This window comes from Ischnura elegans, chromosome 6 (assembly GCF_921293095.1).
Source record: "Ischnura elegans chromosome 6, ioIscEleg1.1, whole genome shotgun sequence".
Taxonomy (NCBI): Eukaryota; Metazoa; Arthropoda; class Insecta; order Odonata; family Coenagrionidae; genus Ischnura; species Ischnura elegans.
Window position 1 is genome coordinate 104,224,349 of NC_060251.1, and position 14,500 is coordinate 104,238,848.

Below are 14,500 nucleotides of genomic sequence, written 5' to 3' on the forward strand. Positions count from 1 at the left end.
TGAACAAAACACGTGTTTATGTAATGTTTAAAACGTTTTATTAAGTATAGCTAGGAATACAGTAAACTTATTTTGACGTGTTGGTTGCAAGCTCAGACCTGCAGACGCGCCGGGCAGAGGTGACGCGACCGGCGCTGCGAGAGTAGACAGCCGGCGCAGTGCACAGATTATTCCCTTCTGCACTTCCAACTGGCAGAATAACGGTATCTGTGCTTTGATCCCCTTCGTAATAAACTGTTATTATGCTAAATACAAAATTAGTGTACAAAAAAACTGAAATTGTATGTTTTCCCCATATGGGACAAAAAAGTCCCATCCCGCGGTTCTAGGTAAATCGTCGTTTTTCTCGCTAACCGAACATCGTACAATATTTACGATATGACCATTCGAAAGAGCATAAAAAATGAGTATAAGTCAGTAAATTTCAAAGGGATCAAACGACTAGTACATGAATGGCAAACATTTGCAAAGGGTGAAGGGACAAAAAAGTCCCGTCCGTGGTTCTAGTGTTAAAAAACTACCTATTCATTTCATAACCCTTTAGAGAACCATGTTAGTGAAAGTTAATATCTCTCCTTAAACATATGTGGGAAAATTCTTGTCTCTTATGAAATTCAGCTTAAGCTGTTATCATTTACATTTTATTTGAATGAGGAAATCAATTAACGTAATTTTGTGTTGTATTATTCAGTGATTGTCAGCTTTCCTCTGGATGATGAACCTGCTGTGTCTATGATAGCGTGGACAACCACTCCTTGGACATTGCCCAGCAACTTGTCTCTTTGTGTTAATCCTGAGCTGCAGTATGTGAAGTTGACAGGTTAGTAGGTATTTAATTCATGTGAATGCATTCTATTCATGTGGTATATGTTAAAAAATCATCCCATACAGAAAAATTTTGCCTGAGAAAATCTCATTTGTGATATTTTATCATATTGTGTTGATTAATTTAAATATTCTCTGCAGAATCTCATACAAAACATTGAATGATAGCTGTTTGCTATTATCCCCATCTATCGCCATTCTTAAATTCCGCATTTGTCGAGCATTTTCATCTATGTTACATTTAGTGTAAGTTGATCCGTAAGAAATTTTTGTGTGATAATATTAAGGATGTGTCAGTTCTTAAATTTTTTTGGTTCTCGGTACCAGTCTGGTCTCCCCATCAGTTCTCGGTTCATTCATCCATAGTGACCTATGATAAACTGAAAGAATGGCACCTTGCCATGGATGGAGGCAGGCAAAAAGTCAACTCATTTGAAAGCGGCCACGGCTACTGAAATGTTACAATATTGGCGATAGCAACAAACTGAGGAACCCTGAAATGCGCGTGTTAGCCAGCAACTCTCAAAAGAAAAAAAACATGGACGCCATGCAATCGTAAAGTAATATATGCGTTTTTTAATCTCTTTTTCACTTTTGGCCTTAAATACGCTGCAGACCATATAGGGTTTGGGTCAAATTCTAATCCTCGCTGCCATTCCGAGCCGGTTCCGAAGTACCGACTTTATGCGATCAGTTCTTGATACCGGTTCCTGAAGCCAAGAACTGACAGTACCAATAACGGGAAAACGGAACCGACCCATCCCTAGATAATATAGCTTGTCAATGACGAAGACTGACGTTGAAGGTAATGTAGGTACGATTAGTGGCGTGCATTCATATTGATTTTCAATGCTGAACAGCAACATGCAATAGCCATATGCAATACCTTATAATTAGCCTTAATTTTTATGTATTTGAAGACTTGTATGAATTTGTCCTTTATTTCTAGTATAAAGTAATGATGTCTTATAAGTTACTTTGAATCTTTTTTTAAATTTTTAGAAAATAAAAGAATCTTGATATGGTTCACTTTTTATGTGTAATGGGCACATAGGTTTTGTAATGTAGTTGCATCTTCGGTTGACTATTCAAGAAATTATACACCTGTATTTATACAAAAATTGAACTTGGAAAGAAGTGGTAAAATTTCCTCTCTGCACCTGATTTTTGGTAATGCAGATGTGAGCATGATCAGTCTCCTGAAAATGTAACAATGTCACAAAATTGGCTTTAAGCCCATTAAACACCAAAATTGAACCTTACAAGGATTTTTTCTTTACTTTTCCTAAGTGCAGAGGTTTCACTTAATTAAGCATGAAATTATTGGTAATATTTAATATTTCAGTTAATTTTTTGCCATTGACGTTGATCATTTTTGTTGCAGACAATTCAAATGGAAAGACTTACATCATGATGGAAGCTCGTATTGAGAGCTTGTTCAAAAGTGAAGATCAGTACACAATCCTTGAGAAATTTAAAGGCGTAACTTTGAAAGGGCGTCGATATGAACCCCTGTTTCCTTATTTTGCTCATGTAAGTACAATTCTATTTTCTTTTATGATCATTGAAGTGAGATAATAATGCCGAAATTTTTTGGTACATCTGTCAGCAGCTTAGGTTTTTTTTTATTGAATCGAATTAAAAAGCTTTATTAATTTTTCATTTGATTAGTATTGGTATCATATTTAGCGTGAAACAAACTCCCTGCTACGGAACAAGGTTTTATGCTAATGAAGTAATAAATGAGTTTTATTCAGAAGGGAGAATGGGAGTAGGGAAGAACCGTCATCAGGGAAGAATGTGAATATTTTCCTTGATAATGGTACCTAATGGAATTGGTCATCATTTGATCAATTTTAGCTGAGATTTGATCTTTTTACGTGGCTCGAAATTTCAGGAAAACTCCTTCATTTTTTGTATTGATTCAAAAAGAAATTATAATAATTAATAGCTGACATGGTAGCCCAGATCTTTATTTTGTCTACAGATAGCCAATGATGGATATTTAGTGCTGATTTATGTCCACAGCTGAAGCAAAAAGGAGCATTCACCATTTTGGCTGATGGCTACGTCACAGAAGAGTCTGGTACTGGCGTGGTCCATCAGGCGCCATATTTTGGTGAGGATGATTACCGAGTGTGCTTGGCAGCTGGAATAATAACACGTGATCAAGATATGATATGTCCTGTCGATGCTAGCGGCAAGTTTGTGAAGCCAGTCACAGACTTTTTAGGACAGTATGTGAAGGTGAGTTGTATGAGCCTCTTTTGTCTGTGTGTTATTTTGATTTTGCAGAATCAACATTGCTCCCATATCATTGCTGTGGTACTGATGAGTTTTAAATAAGTGAGGTGATATTTTTAACTCTCTTAACACTAGAATGGCTGAACTTGCCTGCCTACCAAGAATGCCTAAGCGGTCCTTTAGACTGCAGTTAATAAATGGTGTGAAAACAGTTTTTTTAATGCTCATTTGATGGTAAATATGTAATCTGAGAAAGGATCGAAAGTCTTTTTATACAAATTTTTAGCATTTTTTATTTATTTGAAAAAATTATTACAATGAAATTGTGTATCATCATTTTACAACCATGCTGTGGAAGATGTCCATTGGAGTCACCTATTTTGCTCAAAAATTGTTGTTAGATGTTTCATAATCTTAAATCTGTTAAAACTTTCGTGGCTACTCATCATGTTAGTTAAAAGCTTTTGGGCTATGTTGCTGCATCAATTTTCAGGTAGCATTAAGTATTATTATTCATCGTCACCATGAAATAGATTTTGTCCATCATTATTTGGTCCATCCGAGTCACCTTGCCACCATACTATGTACATGGTTCTCACAGTATTAGTTGTAAGGGGTAATGAGCAAAATAAACCCATCCCTCACTTAGCACAAGGGATGAGTTTCATTGGGTCTTTGCACTGATAGAATTTGCATTTTTCGAGATCATTTTAACATGGGGGAGATAGGGATGCATTCCCGGTAGCATAATTGTTGGTTAACGAATTTCCTATAAATCATGTATAGTATTCCTAGATTACCGCATTAGAAAACCATATTTATAGTTGAAAATATTTTTAAAGATTGTAGGTTTGGGGTAAGTTTCTCCAAGGAATGAATTTGCACTATATTGAAATTTTGCTAAGCAAGGCATGGGTGTAGCTATTTTCTGAAATGTGTTTCACATTCAGTTATAAAACTTTCATGCTGCACTTGAAATTTTATCGAGTACTCACATGAGTAGTGTATGTAGTGAATTCCTCTGATGCTCAGCTATAGTAATGCATAACATTTTCTCAGAAGATACAACCTATTGAGTGCCTCTGGCAAAATGACTGCTGCGGCATTATTGTTGACCTCCTTCATTGGATGCATGTGATAAATCTGAAATTTAATGAGATGTAGCACTTAAGGCATAAAAATTATGAAGTATATATGAAATGCGTACCGTATTTCTCCGAATATAGTCCCCCTCTGAATATAGTCCCCCCCCCAATTTTGAGGCTTCAGTTTCGGGAAAAGTTAAAAAAATGCGTTTGAATATACTCCCCCCCTTTACTTTTCCACAGGCATTTTTGGAAAAAAAGGGGGGACTATATTCAGACATATACGGTATGTATATACAGTAAACTCTTGATTTTACGAAGTCAGTGGGACCGGAAAATTGGCACTTCGTAAAATCGAGTTTCGTAAATTCAAACCTTTTTCATAAGTCACGAAAAAAATGTTCGCTTTTGTTTCTTCCGCCGTTTTTTGTCTTTAGTGGTCTTATTTAAATGTTTTCGGTGGTTATTCTCGGTATAATTCATAGAAAAGGCTTTTTGCTATCGATTTATGATGTGAAAAATCGTTAAATAATTATACCACCATTAAATTCCCATTTCTTGTTCATACTTCAACATCAACGATCGCTAAAGAAATTCCCGACCAGTTTAGAAAAGGTAATCAAATAATGAATTGCAATGTTTATTATAAGAATTAACAGTAACAAATTTGTGGTTAGGAGCCAATAGCTACTATTAAGTATGCAGAAGATAGATATTTGTTTCTGACACCCACGGAATTTTAGCGGCAGCCGGCCTAACCGCCATTTATGTCGCCCTCTATCGCTCAGTGACGAGAAAAAAAGAAAAACAAGGGTCTTAGCCCGTTTCCAAAATAACCTTCGTAAGTTAATATTTCGAGATTTTCATAGTTTTAGCACTAAAAAATAGTCGCGCCATAATCGTAAATAAATATAGTGTGGAAAGAGCAAAGAAATTAATTTCAATTGAAAAGTCAGCTGAGAAGAAGAGAGACAATTATAAGCGCGGCACCATTTTCCCGATAGTGGAAGATACATCTTCCGCCTCTCTCCGGTTAATAACTTCCCCCCGTTGCAGGTAAAGATGAACCATGCCCTTCTCCACAATCGGGGAACGTTCCCAGTGGGTGGGGTGAATAAGAGTGGTATGGGGATTGCCTGAGGGAAGAAGTGTGGTCAGCACAAGGACTGGTGGAGGGGGCAGGACAAAGAAGGGTGGGGAAATGGCCTTCAGCTCTGCCTCAGTCTACTTTTGGGGGCCGTATTTTTTTGCGACGCACACAAGCTCAGTCTCCTTAGGGAGGGAGTGAATGGGAAATGCTGGGGAAGGAGGGGTTTGGGATGCTTAAGGTGGGTGTCAGCAAGATCAGCCAAAGGTGGCAGGAGGGAAGGGACGGCTTTGGAAAGACAGAACCCCAGCATGGGAGAACGGGGAAGCGCGTGAGAAGAAAGTTCATGGTTAGACTTGGAAGTGCGTTTTCATTACGAGAAGCCTGAAATATAAATTGGAGGTAAATAGAGCCCAGTACTTAAGATATTTAAGTTGTTCATTCACAAAGGCCGATATATACACGAAAAGATATTATGGCGCGGATTGCATGTATCAACGTCCATTTCGGGATGTTATTAATTTCTGTTCCCATTTATAAAAGTAGCAAATAGATTTGAAGGAATGATAATCATGAATAAAAATATCTAAATCGATATCCAAACGCACATGAGCAAAATAGATGAATGTATACATACCGATCCATCGCAAGTAATACCGCTCAAGCTTCTTCCGGTATAGGACTTTAAAATCATGGATAATGCCTTGGTCCAAGGGCTGGGACTTGCTAGTCGAGTTCGGGGGTAAAAAGAGGACTCGAACATTAGCTAATTTTAGATCTTCCACGTATTTATGAACGGTGGCATTATCCATTATTAAAACAATTTTGCTGTTCTCTCCAGCAATTTTTCTCTGTAGACGTATAACCGTTTGCTGGAAAATTTCTCGGGTCATCCAGCTGTTTTTATTTGCATGGTAAAAAACGGGGAGGGCTTCCAATTTTACATGTTTTAAGCACCGTGGCCTTTCAAATTTCCCAATGACAACGGGCTTATTTTGTCCGTGCCCGTTTGGTTGACGCACAGCCCCCCAGTAACACGCACTTTACTCTTTTTCCCCCATGGCACCTTTGCCCTTTGAAACCCAGGGTTGCGTCAGGTAATGCATTAAAAAATAGCCCAGTTTCAGGGGCCAGCGAGGGTGAGCTCGTCGAGGAAAGGGTCCCGGATTAGGGACCCTTCGAAGTGCTTCGGCGAAAAGTAGTCAAGTAGTCTTCGAAGTACGTTCACAGCAGTGCAAAGGGTTAATTAGGGGTGTACGAAATACTCCGCGCGACCTTCCTGACATGTTAAACTACGAATTATTGTCGATGCTATGTTTACGAACAGGCACGTAAATAGGGGCATAATGTCAGCCGCGATATTTTAACTGAACTCCTACTCCCCCTAAATTCCCACAGTGAGGTTTTTGGCGACCCATTTCTCTCCAAAGTTGCATTATCATTTACGATTTCGCACTTTTGATGGACCACAGTTGGAAGCGCTGATTTTTTAGCTACTTACGCCGGCGTAACTAGTTTTGTTGACAAATTTTTCGCCGTAGTTCGTATAAACGAATGCCATTTGCTCCTAGGGACCGAGCCGAGGTTCGTAAATTCAAAAAATTTCGTATAATCGAAACTTCGTATAATCGAATAGCGCCATGTATTTAGCATAGGCTTTTCACCGGGACCGCAATATCACTTCGTATAATCGAAAACTTCGTAAAATCCTGCTTCGTAAAATCAAGAGTTTACTGTAGTTTTTTTACATCATTTCAGTTTAATTAATTAATTATGTGAAAAAATTTACACTATATGAAAAGTATATGCAATTATTGCTGTGTTAAAAAATTTACGATGGACTGCAATGGAGTCGATATATTGGCCATCAACCATAGGAGGGCTAATTTCTATGAAAGAAATGGGAGGTCTTGGGCTGTAATAACCAAGCTTTTTTGTTGTCCATATTGTATTTAATATTTCCATCATGAACTTGCAATTTTGAAAAACAAGGTTATCCAAGGTGAATTGTGTAACCTAATTTTATTGCTGTAATATTGATATCAGAGACCCTAGTTATGTCAAAATTACTTGACCAAAAATTCTGAGGTTTGTATTCACAAACTTGGCATGAATGTTTCTCTAGAGAAACATAAAAGAAAATATCATCTTTGTTTTATAACTGTCCATCAAGTATCTCACAGTTTTTCAGGGTGATAAATTGTGAAAATATTTATAAAAATCAAATTATGTGGTAGTATATGCCATGTAGTTGGTGGTGGTGTGACCATGACCTAAATATTCCTGTCTTAGAACAACACACTAAGGTTCACACCTCAATGGAGTATGATTGCTTTTGTGATAAATTAGTATGTATCAATGATAGTGTACTGTTTCGATATGTTTAATCAGAATTAATGCATACTCGCATTGATTTTTTTTAACCATAGGATGCCGACAAAAATATCATCAAACTTCTGAAAAGCAAGGATAGACTGGTGAATGCCAGTAGCACCAAGCATAACTATCCATTCTGCTGGAGATCAGAGACCCCTCTTATTTACAAGGCTGTTCCTTCTTGGTTTATCCGAGTAGAGTCGTTGGTGAAAGATCTTCTGAATTCTAACCAGCAGACATATTGGTGAGTAGCCACAAAGTAAATTCTTATTAGAGGATATCCCAGGGATCCTGAGCCACTACAGTATGAGGAGTATTTTTAGCATTCAAGCTATGTACCACCTACCAGTTTCCGCTATATCTTAGTACTTCCTATCCATGTTCTACTAATATTGTACTCCTTTATTTTATTTGTTTTAAAAATGAAATATCATAAGGTGTCCTAATTTAAAACTTAATGTAACCTCACATTGATCTTGGCTACACCCAGAAAGATTAAATTTATATTTTCCCTGTAAGTTTCTATCAGTTCCTTAAATATCTGTGGCCAAATTATGATTCAGTGATAACTCTTTGGAGATACGGTATATTCAATTTTATCCACATTAAAATATTTCATCCTCTGCTTAATATTTTGCTTGTGGAAGATCATACCTGTTGATATGACTTTCGTACTCTGCCATGGGCATAGCACGTCAGTTGACGTATTGAGTCACTTTCATTTGCTATGGTAAACTGTAATTGTTAAATGGAAAATATGATCAAAAATATGTACCAAATTATTCTATCTAGTGATGGGTCGGTTCGATTCCTCGATTCTTCGATTCCTCAATTCTTGACCAAGAACCGGAATCGATAACGAGTACTTGCCAAGGTGAAAAATCGATTCCGATTCCAGTAGTACTTGAAACCAGAAATTTATATAAGACCGCGTTTCCAACAGTCATTTGAATTTTCGCGCCACGTAATCATAATAACAAAACACATATTTTGTAGGAATGTGCGAGTACTCGAAAATTGAAATCGAGTCGAGCAGTTGGTACTCGACTCGAGCGTTTCGAGTAGATAGCATTACCAATGTCGAGTCGAGTAGTTAAGGTTACAGAGCTTTCGAGGCTAGGAAGCGCTGTCATGAAACTCATGTAATAATGCAGTTTTTAAAGCCGTTATGTCATTCTAATGCCTTGGCCTGGTAGTTTCAGCTTGCCGAATACACTATAGTCGTCGACGTGGACGCCGAATACCTTTACGCCAGCCCCGGCGGCCGATCGTCTTCTTTGCCCGGCGTACACTGGTCCGAAATCGGAAAAAGCTGGAATGAAGTCCAAAATGTCCTTTTTGGGGATAGAGACTTGAAAATTGGCGAAAATACTCATAAATCATTACCAGATATAGATTTCTATGCCATTTTACATAAATAGGACTCTTTAGTGAGATACAAGGGCCCAAAGATGACCAATTTTTCAATGCCACGCGAGATATTGTTTTTCCCCAAAAAATCTTTGAATTTATCCAGGTGGTTTTGCGTTGGTATGAGTTTTATATAATGAAAAACGCAATATTCCTTTGACCTGGTGCTTTGCCTTTACTTCCAATGACTTTTGAAGATTTTGGCCCTCATCTGTCTGGTTTTACAACTCAAAATGGCCGACCCGTTTTTCACGTGAAATTTGACATAAAGTAGACATTATCTTTCGTTTACGAAAAAATAACTCGGAAAATTTGAACCACAATATAAAGTAGTGATTTCTAAAGAGTACTAATTTGAAATCGTGGAAAAAAAGTTTGCGACGAAGGAAATAAGTGCGATTTTTCAATCGCGCATCAAGACTGAGCTACACGCCGCGGAACTCTGAGGCTCGGTAACTGAGGCCGATTTTTCAAGTTTTTTCAGACATTAGTCTTGAAAATCGTCATTTAAAGATTGGATAATCGTCTTCATTGACTTAAAACACTAAACTGAGGATTTTAAAAAGGATTATGTATAGATCGACTTGACCATTTAGCGCATTACTCGAGTGAAAATACTAAGGATTGGATATATTTCGGAACCATCCCACGCATAAGAAATATGGCTCGGGTATTGAAGTAAAGTGAAGAGATTAAGTCAGCATGCTTAAGAGAGAGAAAAATGAACTGTTTCCGTGAAATGCAACAACCGATACCCTTTTTCTCTTTCCACCTTCGCCGAGGTGAGTCGCGTGGAAGAGGGAGTTTTCACACCACAAGGCTCTTTTAGCTTTTTTTATTACTGCGTCCGTCCGATGTGATAACTTAAAAAAAGCAATAGATTTTAAGGTTGATTAAATGACGTGAGAAGTATAGAATTTTTTTGGCTCTAAAAAACTAAAGTTTAGTTCCATAGTTCGTTTGCTTCGTCCTCTTGAATTCCAGAAGATTTAAGATCCAAAAAAATCGTTGATACAATTTTTAATAAAAATTCTAGTCTCCGAAATCTTGCAATTTTGGCGGGAAAGTACTTGCCCAGTCACACAAGTGTGTAGCAAAAGGCAATTTTCTGCAGGCAGTAATACTGTAACATGGAGACGTCAAAACCTGCTGTCTGAGCATGTAGAATAATTGGTTTTTCTGCTTGAGAATTTTAAAGGGTCAAATATTACATGATTCATATACGTAGTATGTAATCTTTATTATAGCTGTGAAAATGACTATACTCAGGGCTTTCCCTTGTAGTTTGGTTACATATACGACTTAAATGGTAGACATATTACTTGAGGTTCATCAATTTCAATTGTGCCCATGGAACTATTGAAGACATTAATTTTCATTCATCTCCTACTTCTGACAATAGCCATCAACGATCCTCATTATATTTTCCATCTTACATTAGGCTAGACATTCACCATAGAAAATTGGAGTATAATATATTGTATTGTATTGGAGTAGAATAGTATGCACTGCTGTATTGCCTGGTTCAGAAATTATCATACTCGCCTCGATACTTGCGAGTAATTTTCAACTCGACTCGAGATCGACTAGGGAGCCTGTGACAGGTATATGGTCAAGATACAGTTACGTATTTGGAAAAGTACCCAAAGTCACCATAGCAAACACTGTTGAAGCTGAAGTGGAAGCTTATTTATCAGAGATGAATGCACCACCAAATTCCTTCCCTGGGAAATACTGGAAGACATTAATAATAATTCTTATTCTTCACCACCACACACCACCACACACACTTCACACCACTTTTCAGGTGTTTTGAAATTAGCTATTATATTTCAATTACATGGTGACGATATGAAAGATGCTTTTGTCAACCGACTCTTTCACAGAGTAATATTTTTTAAAGTGGCTTTCTTGTTGCCTGGAATTAAGTGTTATTTTTCTTGGAATAATAATATTAATAATAATAATTAATTGTATCTCCTACCCAAGGCTTAAAGTATTAGCGAAGAGGTTTCTTGCCATACCGCTATCCACTGTGTTCAGTGAAAGACATTAAGTTCTCCAGGAAAAATATGTGATGTAAAATGCAACAGGCTTAATCCTGACAGAGTGAAGATGCTTTGCTTTCTGAGCAAAAATTTAAAGTCTGTAAAATGAGACTAAATTTGTGAGACATTATTGATAATGATAAAATATTATCTATAAAACATGCATATTAAAGGAGATACTTTTATTTTAAATTTAAACATGAGTGCTAATATTCTAAAGTGATACCTATCATGTAACACCACTTTTCAGGTGTTTTGAAATTAGCTATTATATTTCAATTACATGGTGACGATATGAAAGATGCTTTTGTCAACCGACTCTTTCACAGAGTAATATTTTTTAAAGTGGCTTTCTTGTTGCCTGGAATTAAGTGTTATTTTTCTTGGAGCCTACGGCATCAGAATCGATGGAATCGGTATCGGTAGAATCGGAATCGAAATGTCAGAATCGGAATCGGGATCGGAATCGATAAAATTTTGGAATCGACCCATCACTAATTCTATCCAATAATTACATTCAGAGTTTTAGCAATTTTTGAAAAAAAGTGATGCATTATTGGTAATAGAGCATACACCAGACATATTGATGCATGCACATAAAAACCATTAGAGTTAGAAAAGAGTTCAAACTCAGTCAATTTGTTGAAATAATTATTATATGCTGTCATTACTCACTTTCTTCCATTAAAAAATCTGAAAAGGTTTTATAAATTCCATTAGAGTTAGAAAAGAGTTAAAACTCAGTCAATTTGTTGAAATAATTATTATATGCTGTCATTACTCACTTTCTTCCATTAAAAAATCTGAAAAGGTTTTATAAATTCCTGCATAATTATTCAGTTGCTTTATTCCATCTTCCTGATATCTTGGGTTTTTTTATAGATTAAGTTTCTATAGATTTTAATTAGGGGTGAGCTGATAATAAATTCCGATATAAATACTGGCTGCTATTGGACTATTGGCATATCGGTATCGGAGCACCGATACCATTCATACTCTGGTAACTAGGATTGAAATATTGGACCAGATCAAGTTATCGGTTCTAAATATCGGTTATCGGTACTAAATATCGGGTATCGGTTATCAGAAAAAAAAGATTATTGGCTCACCCCTAATTTTAAGGTATCCTAGTCATCTTGATGGAGGAGTTGTAATGGATGAATTAACTTGTTTTATGAAGTGATTTTTATTTTTGAGGAGCAAATAGGAGATATGGAGTGACAAATTTTAATGTTGATACAATTGTCTTTTTAGGGTTCCTGATTTTGTGAAAGAAAAGCGATTTGGCAATTGGCTGAAGGATGCGAGGGATTGGGCTGTGAGCCGTAATCGGTATTGGGGTAATCCCATTCCTCTCTGGGTCTCGGAAGATGGGCAGGAAGTTGTGTGCATTGGCAGCATCAAAGAGCTTGAAGAACTGACCGGAGAGAAAATTACTGATCTGCATAGAGAAAGGTAGGTCATCCAAGTATTTAATATTTTTATGTTGGCCTTACTTCATATCATTTCATTAAAGATTTCTTTCAGACTAAGTGACTAATATCATTCATCATACTGATAATCCTTGAGTTACATAAGCCTTGTCTAATGTAAATCCAGACTTACATTGGAAGCATTCGAATGTAGAGATTTTATTGATCTCAAATTGCAAGTGTGAAAAAGTGATAGCTTTGCTAGCAGAGAAATCGTTAAGTGGTTGTTAAATTGAACAGTGACACATGCAAAATTTTCCCACTCTTACTACTCTGCATAGGCAGTAGTCAGTACATTTAATTAAATCAGTGTTTTAAAAAATTGTTCAAACATTTTTAAGTCTTTTTCTTAGTGATGTATTTATTGTATTTTCATGACCATCACAGATGATTTGTGGCCCTAATAACTGAATTAAAATTTCTTGTTACAGCAGAGTCCCGATTATCCGGGTGCGATCTATCCGTGCATAAGTTCACATTCCTTCAATGTTTTCTGTGATCTTCATTTAAAAAATAAAATAGGACCCAAAAGCAGCAGAATATTTGCATTTTAATGCATGGCTACACCGAGCCTATTATTTCCATTAGAATTCCCTTCGTAAAATGAAATTATTTTATTTACTTGCTGACGAGGAATGTTTCAAGTTTACTTGGAGGTCTGATTGCAGACGACAATGAGTGGCGGGAAAAAATCTCCTGAGTAATTTTAGAAGAAAGAAAAATGTTATCTATGATCATTAAATGTATATTTCATGTAGCAAATGCGCAATTGTTGCAGTGGACTCGCATGCAATTGAATACGGCCCAAGGGAACCGTGGATTTTGTTGCACTCGGTCATGTTTACGCCGTGACTAGTCGAGGTCAAACTGGGGAGAAGGGGATAGTAGAAGTGAAGGCAGCGAGGGAAGTGAAAGTAGCGATAGCATGAGTCATAGCCAGGCACTCGCCTGCATAGACAAATTGCCAAAAGCCCTGGTTTCCTATAACTGCTGCTGCGCAATAAAGTGATTACGTGCCCAATACCTTCACAGAAGCTCCGTGTCCGTGTTATTTTAACATGATCGGCATGTATGATCGCGTTCAGTGATCATGGAACTGCGTCCTGCAGCAGTTGCATACTGGGCAACTTGCGCAAGACACTACTACGCAGCGTGGTGCCTGATGTTGTGGTTTCCAAGGTCGTGCAGCGGTTTTAAAGCATTTGTGCAAACCAATTTTCAGAATCCAATATCTCACAGACATGAGTGTGTGGTTTTCAGAAACCAGGCATTACATGGAGCAGGGATACGAGTGCAATCAGGTTATCACTGCTACAAAAAGATCGCAGTGGGAAAAGATAGCTGTGAATGATTTCGGAGAGCAACCTAAAATAACAGACAATGAGCAAAAATAATATTAAATTGTCCGATTTACATAAATTATGAAAATGACGTGAAATTTAAGTGAAAGTTTGGATTATTTGTGTTTTCCGATTATTCGTGCCGCCTCTCGCCATCATTAGCCATTGGGATAATCGGGAGTATGCTGTTGTTGAAAATTTGGGCTTCTTTTATTATTTTAATGCCTTTTGGCCGAAAATGGTGCTTATTTGTTACAAAAGGAGTGTACTTGGGATCCTAAAAGTATGCATACTCTTTTTTGTAATGGAGAATGGATTAATCAAGCTACTTAACTTTTCCATTAATTGTATTGTGAGTAACGTAACGGATTTCATATGTACTTGAATACATTCACTTTCACCCTATTTTCTGTTGAAAAATTAACTCTACTAGCAAGATTTTTTCTATGATTTTGACTTTCCACCTGGCTAGCAGTTTATCCATTCCTCAAAGATCATGCTTGGTAAAGTAAGAACCTGAAAGTCTGGAGTCATGTAGAATTTTTCTTATCAGTGAGTGGTAGTTAATTCCAGATCATGTATATAATTTCAAATCCAATATGTTGCTATAGAT

At 37.0% G+C, this 14,500-nt stretch overlaps 1 protein-coding gene across 2 annotated transcripts in view; it reads left to right on the forward strand.

The window, feature by feature from the left end:
* The window catches only part of LOC124161291 (isoleucine--tRNA ligase, cytoplasmic), a 45,316-nt gene that overhangs the window by 8,546 nt on the left and 22,270 nt on the right, over window positions 1-14,500 (forward strand). For both annotated transcript variants that reach the window (XM_046537592.1, XM_046537593.1), the window contains exons 6-10: window positions 692-820; window positions 2,210-2,358; window positions 2,854-3,072; window positions 7,671-7,861; window positions 12,330-12,530. In XM_046537592.1, the coding sequence (XP_046393548.1) occupies window positions 692-820; window positions 2,210-2,358; window positions 2,854-3,072; window positions 7,671-7,861; window positions 12,330-12,530 (889 nt within the window). The remainder of the gene's footprint in view (window positions 1-691; window positions 821-2,209; window positions 2,359-2,853; window positions 3,073-7,670; window positions 7,862-12,329; window positions 12,531-14,500) is intronic.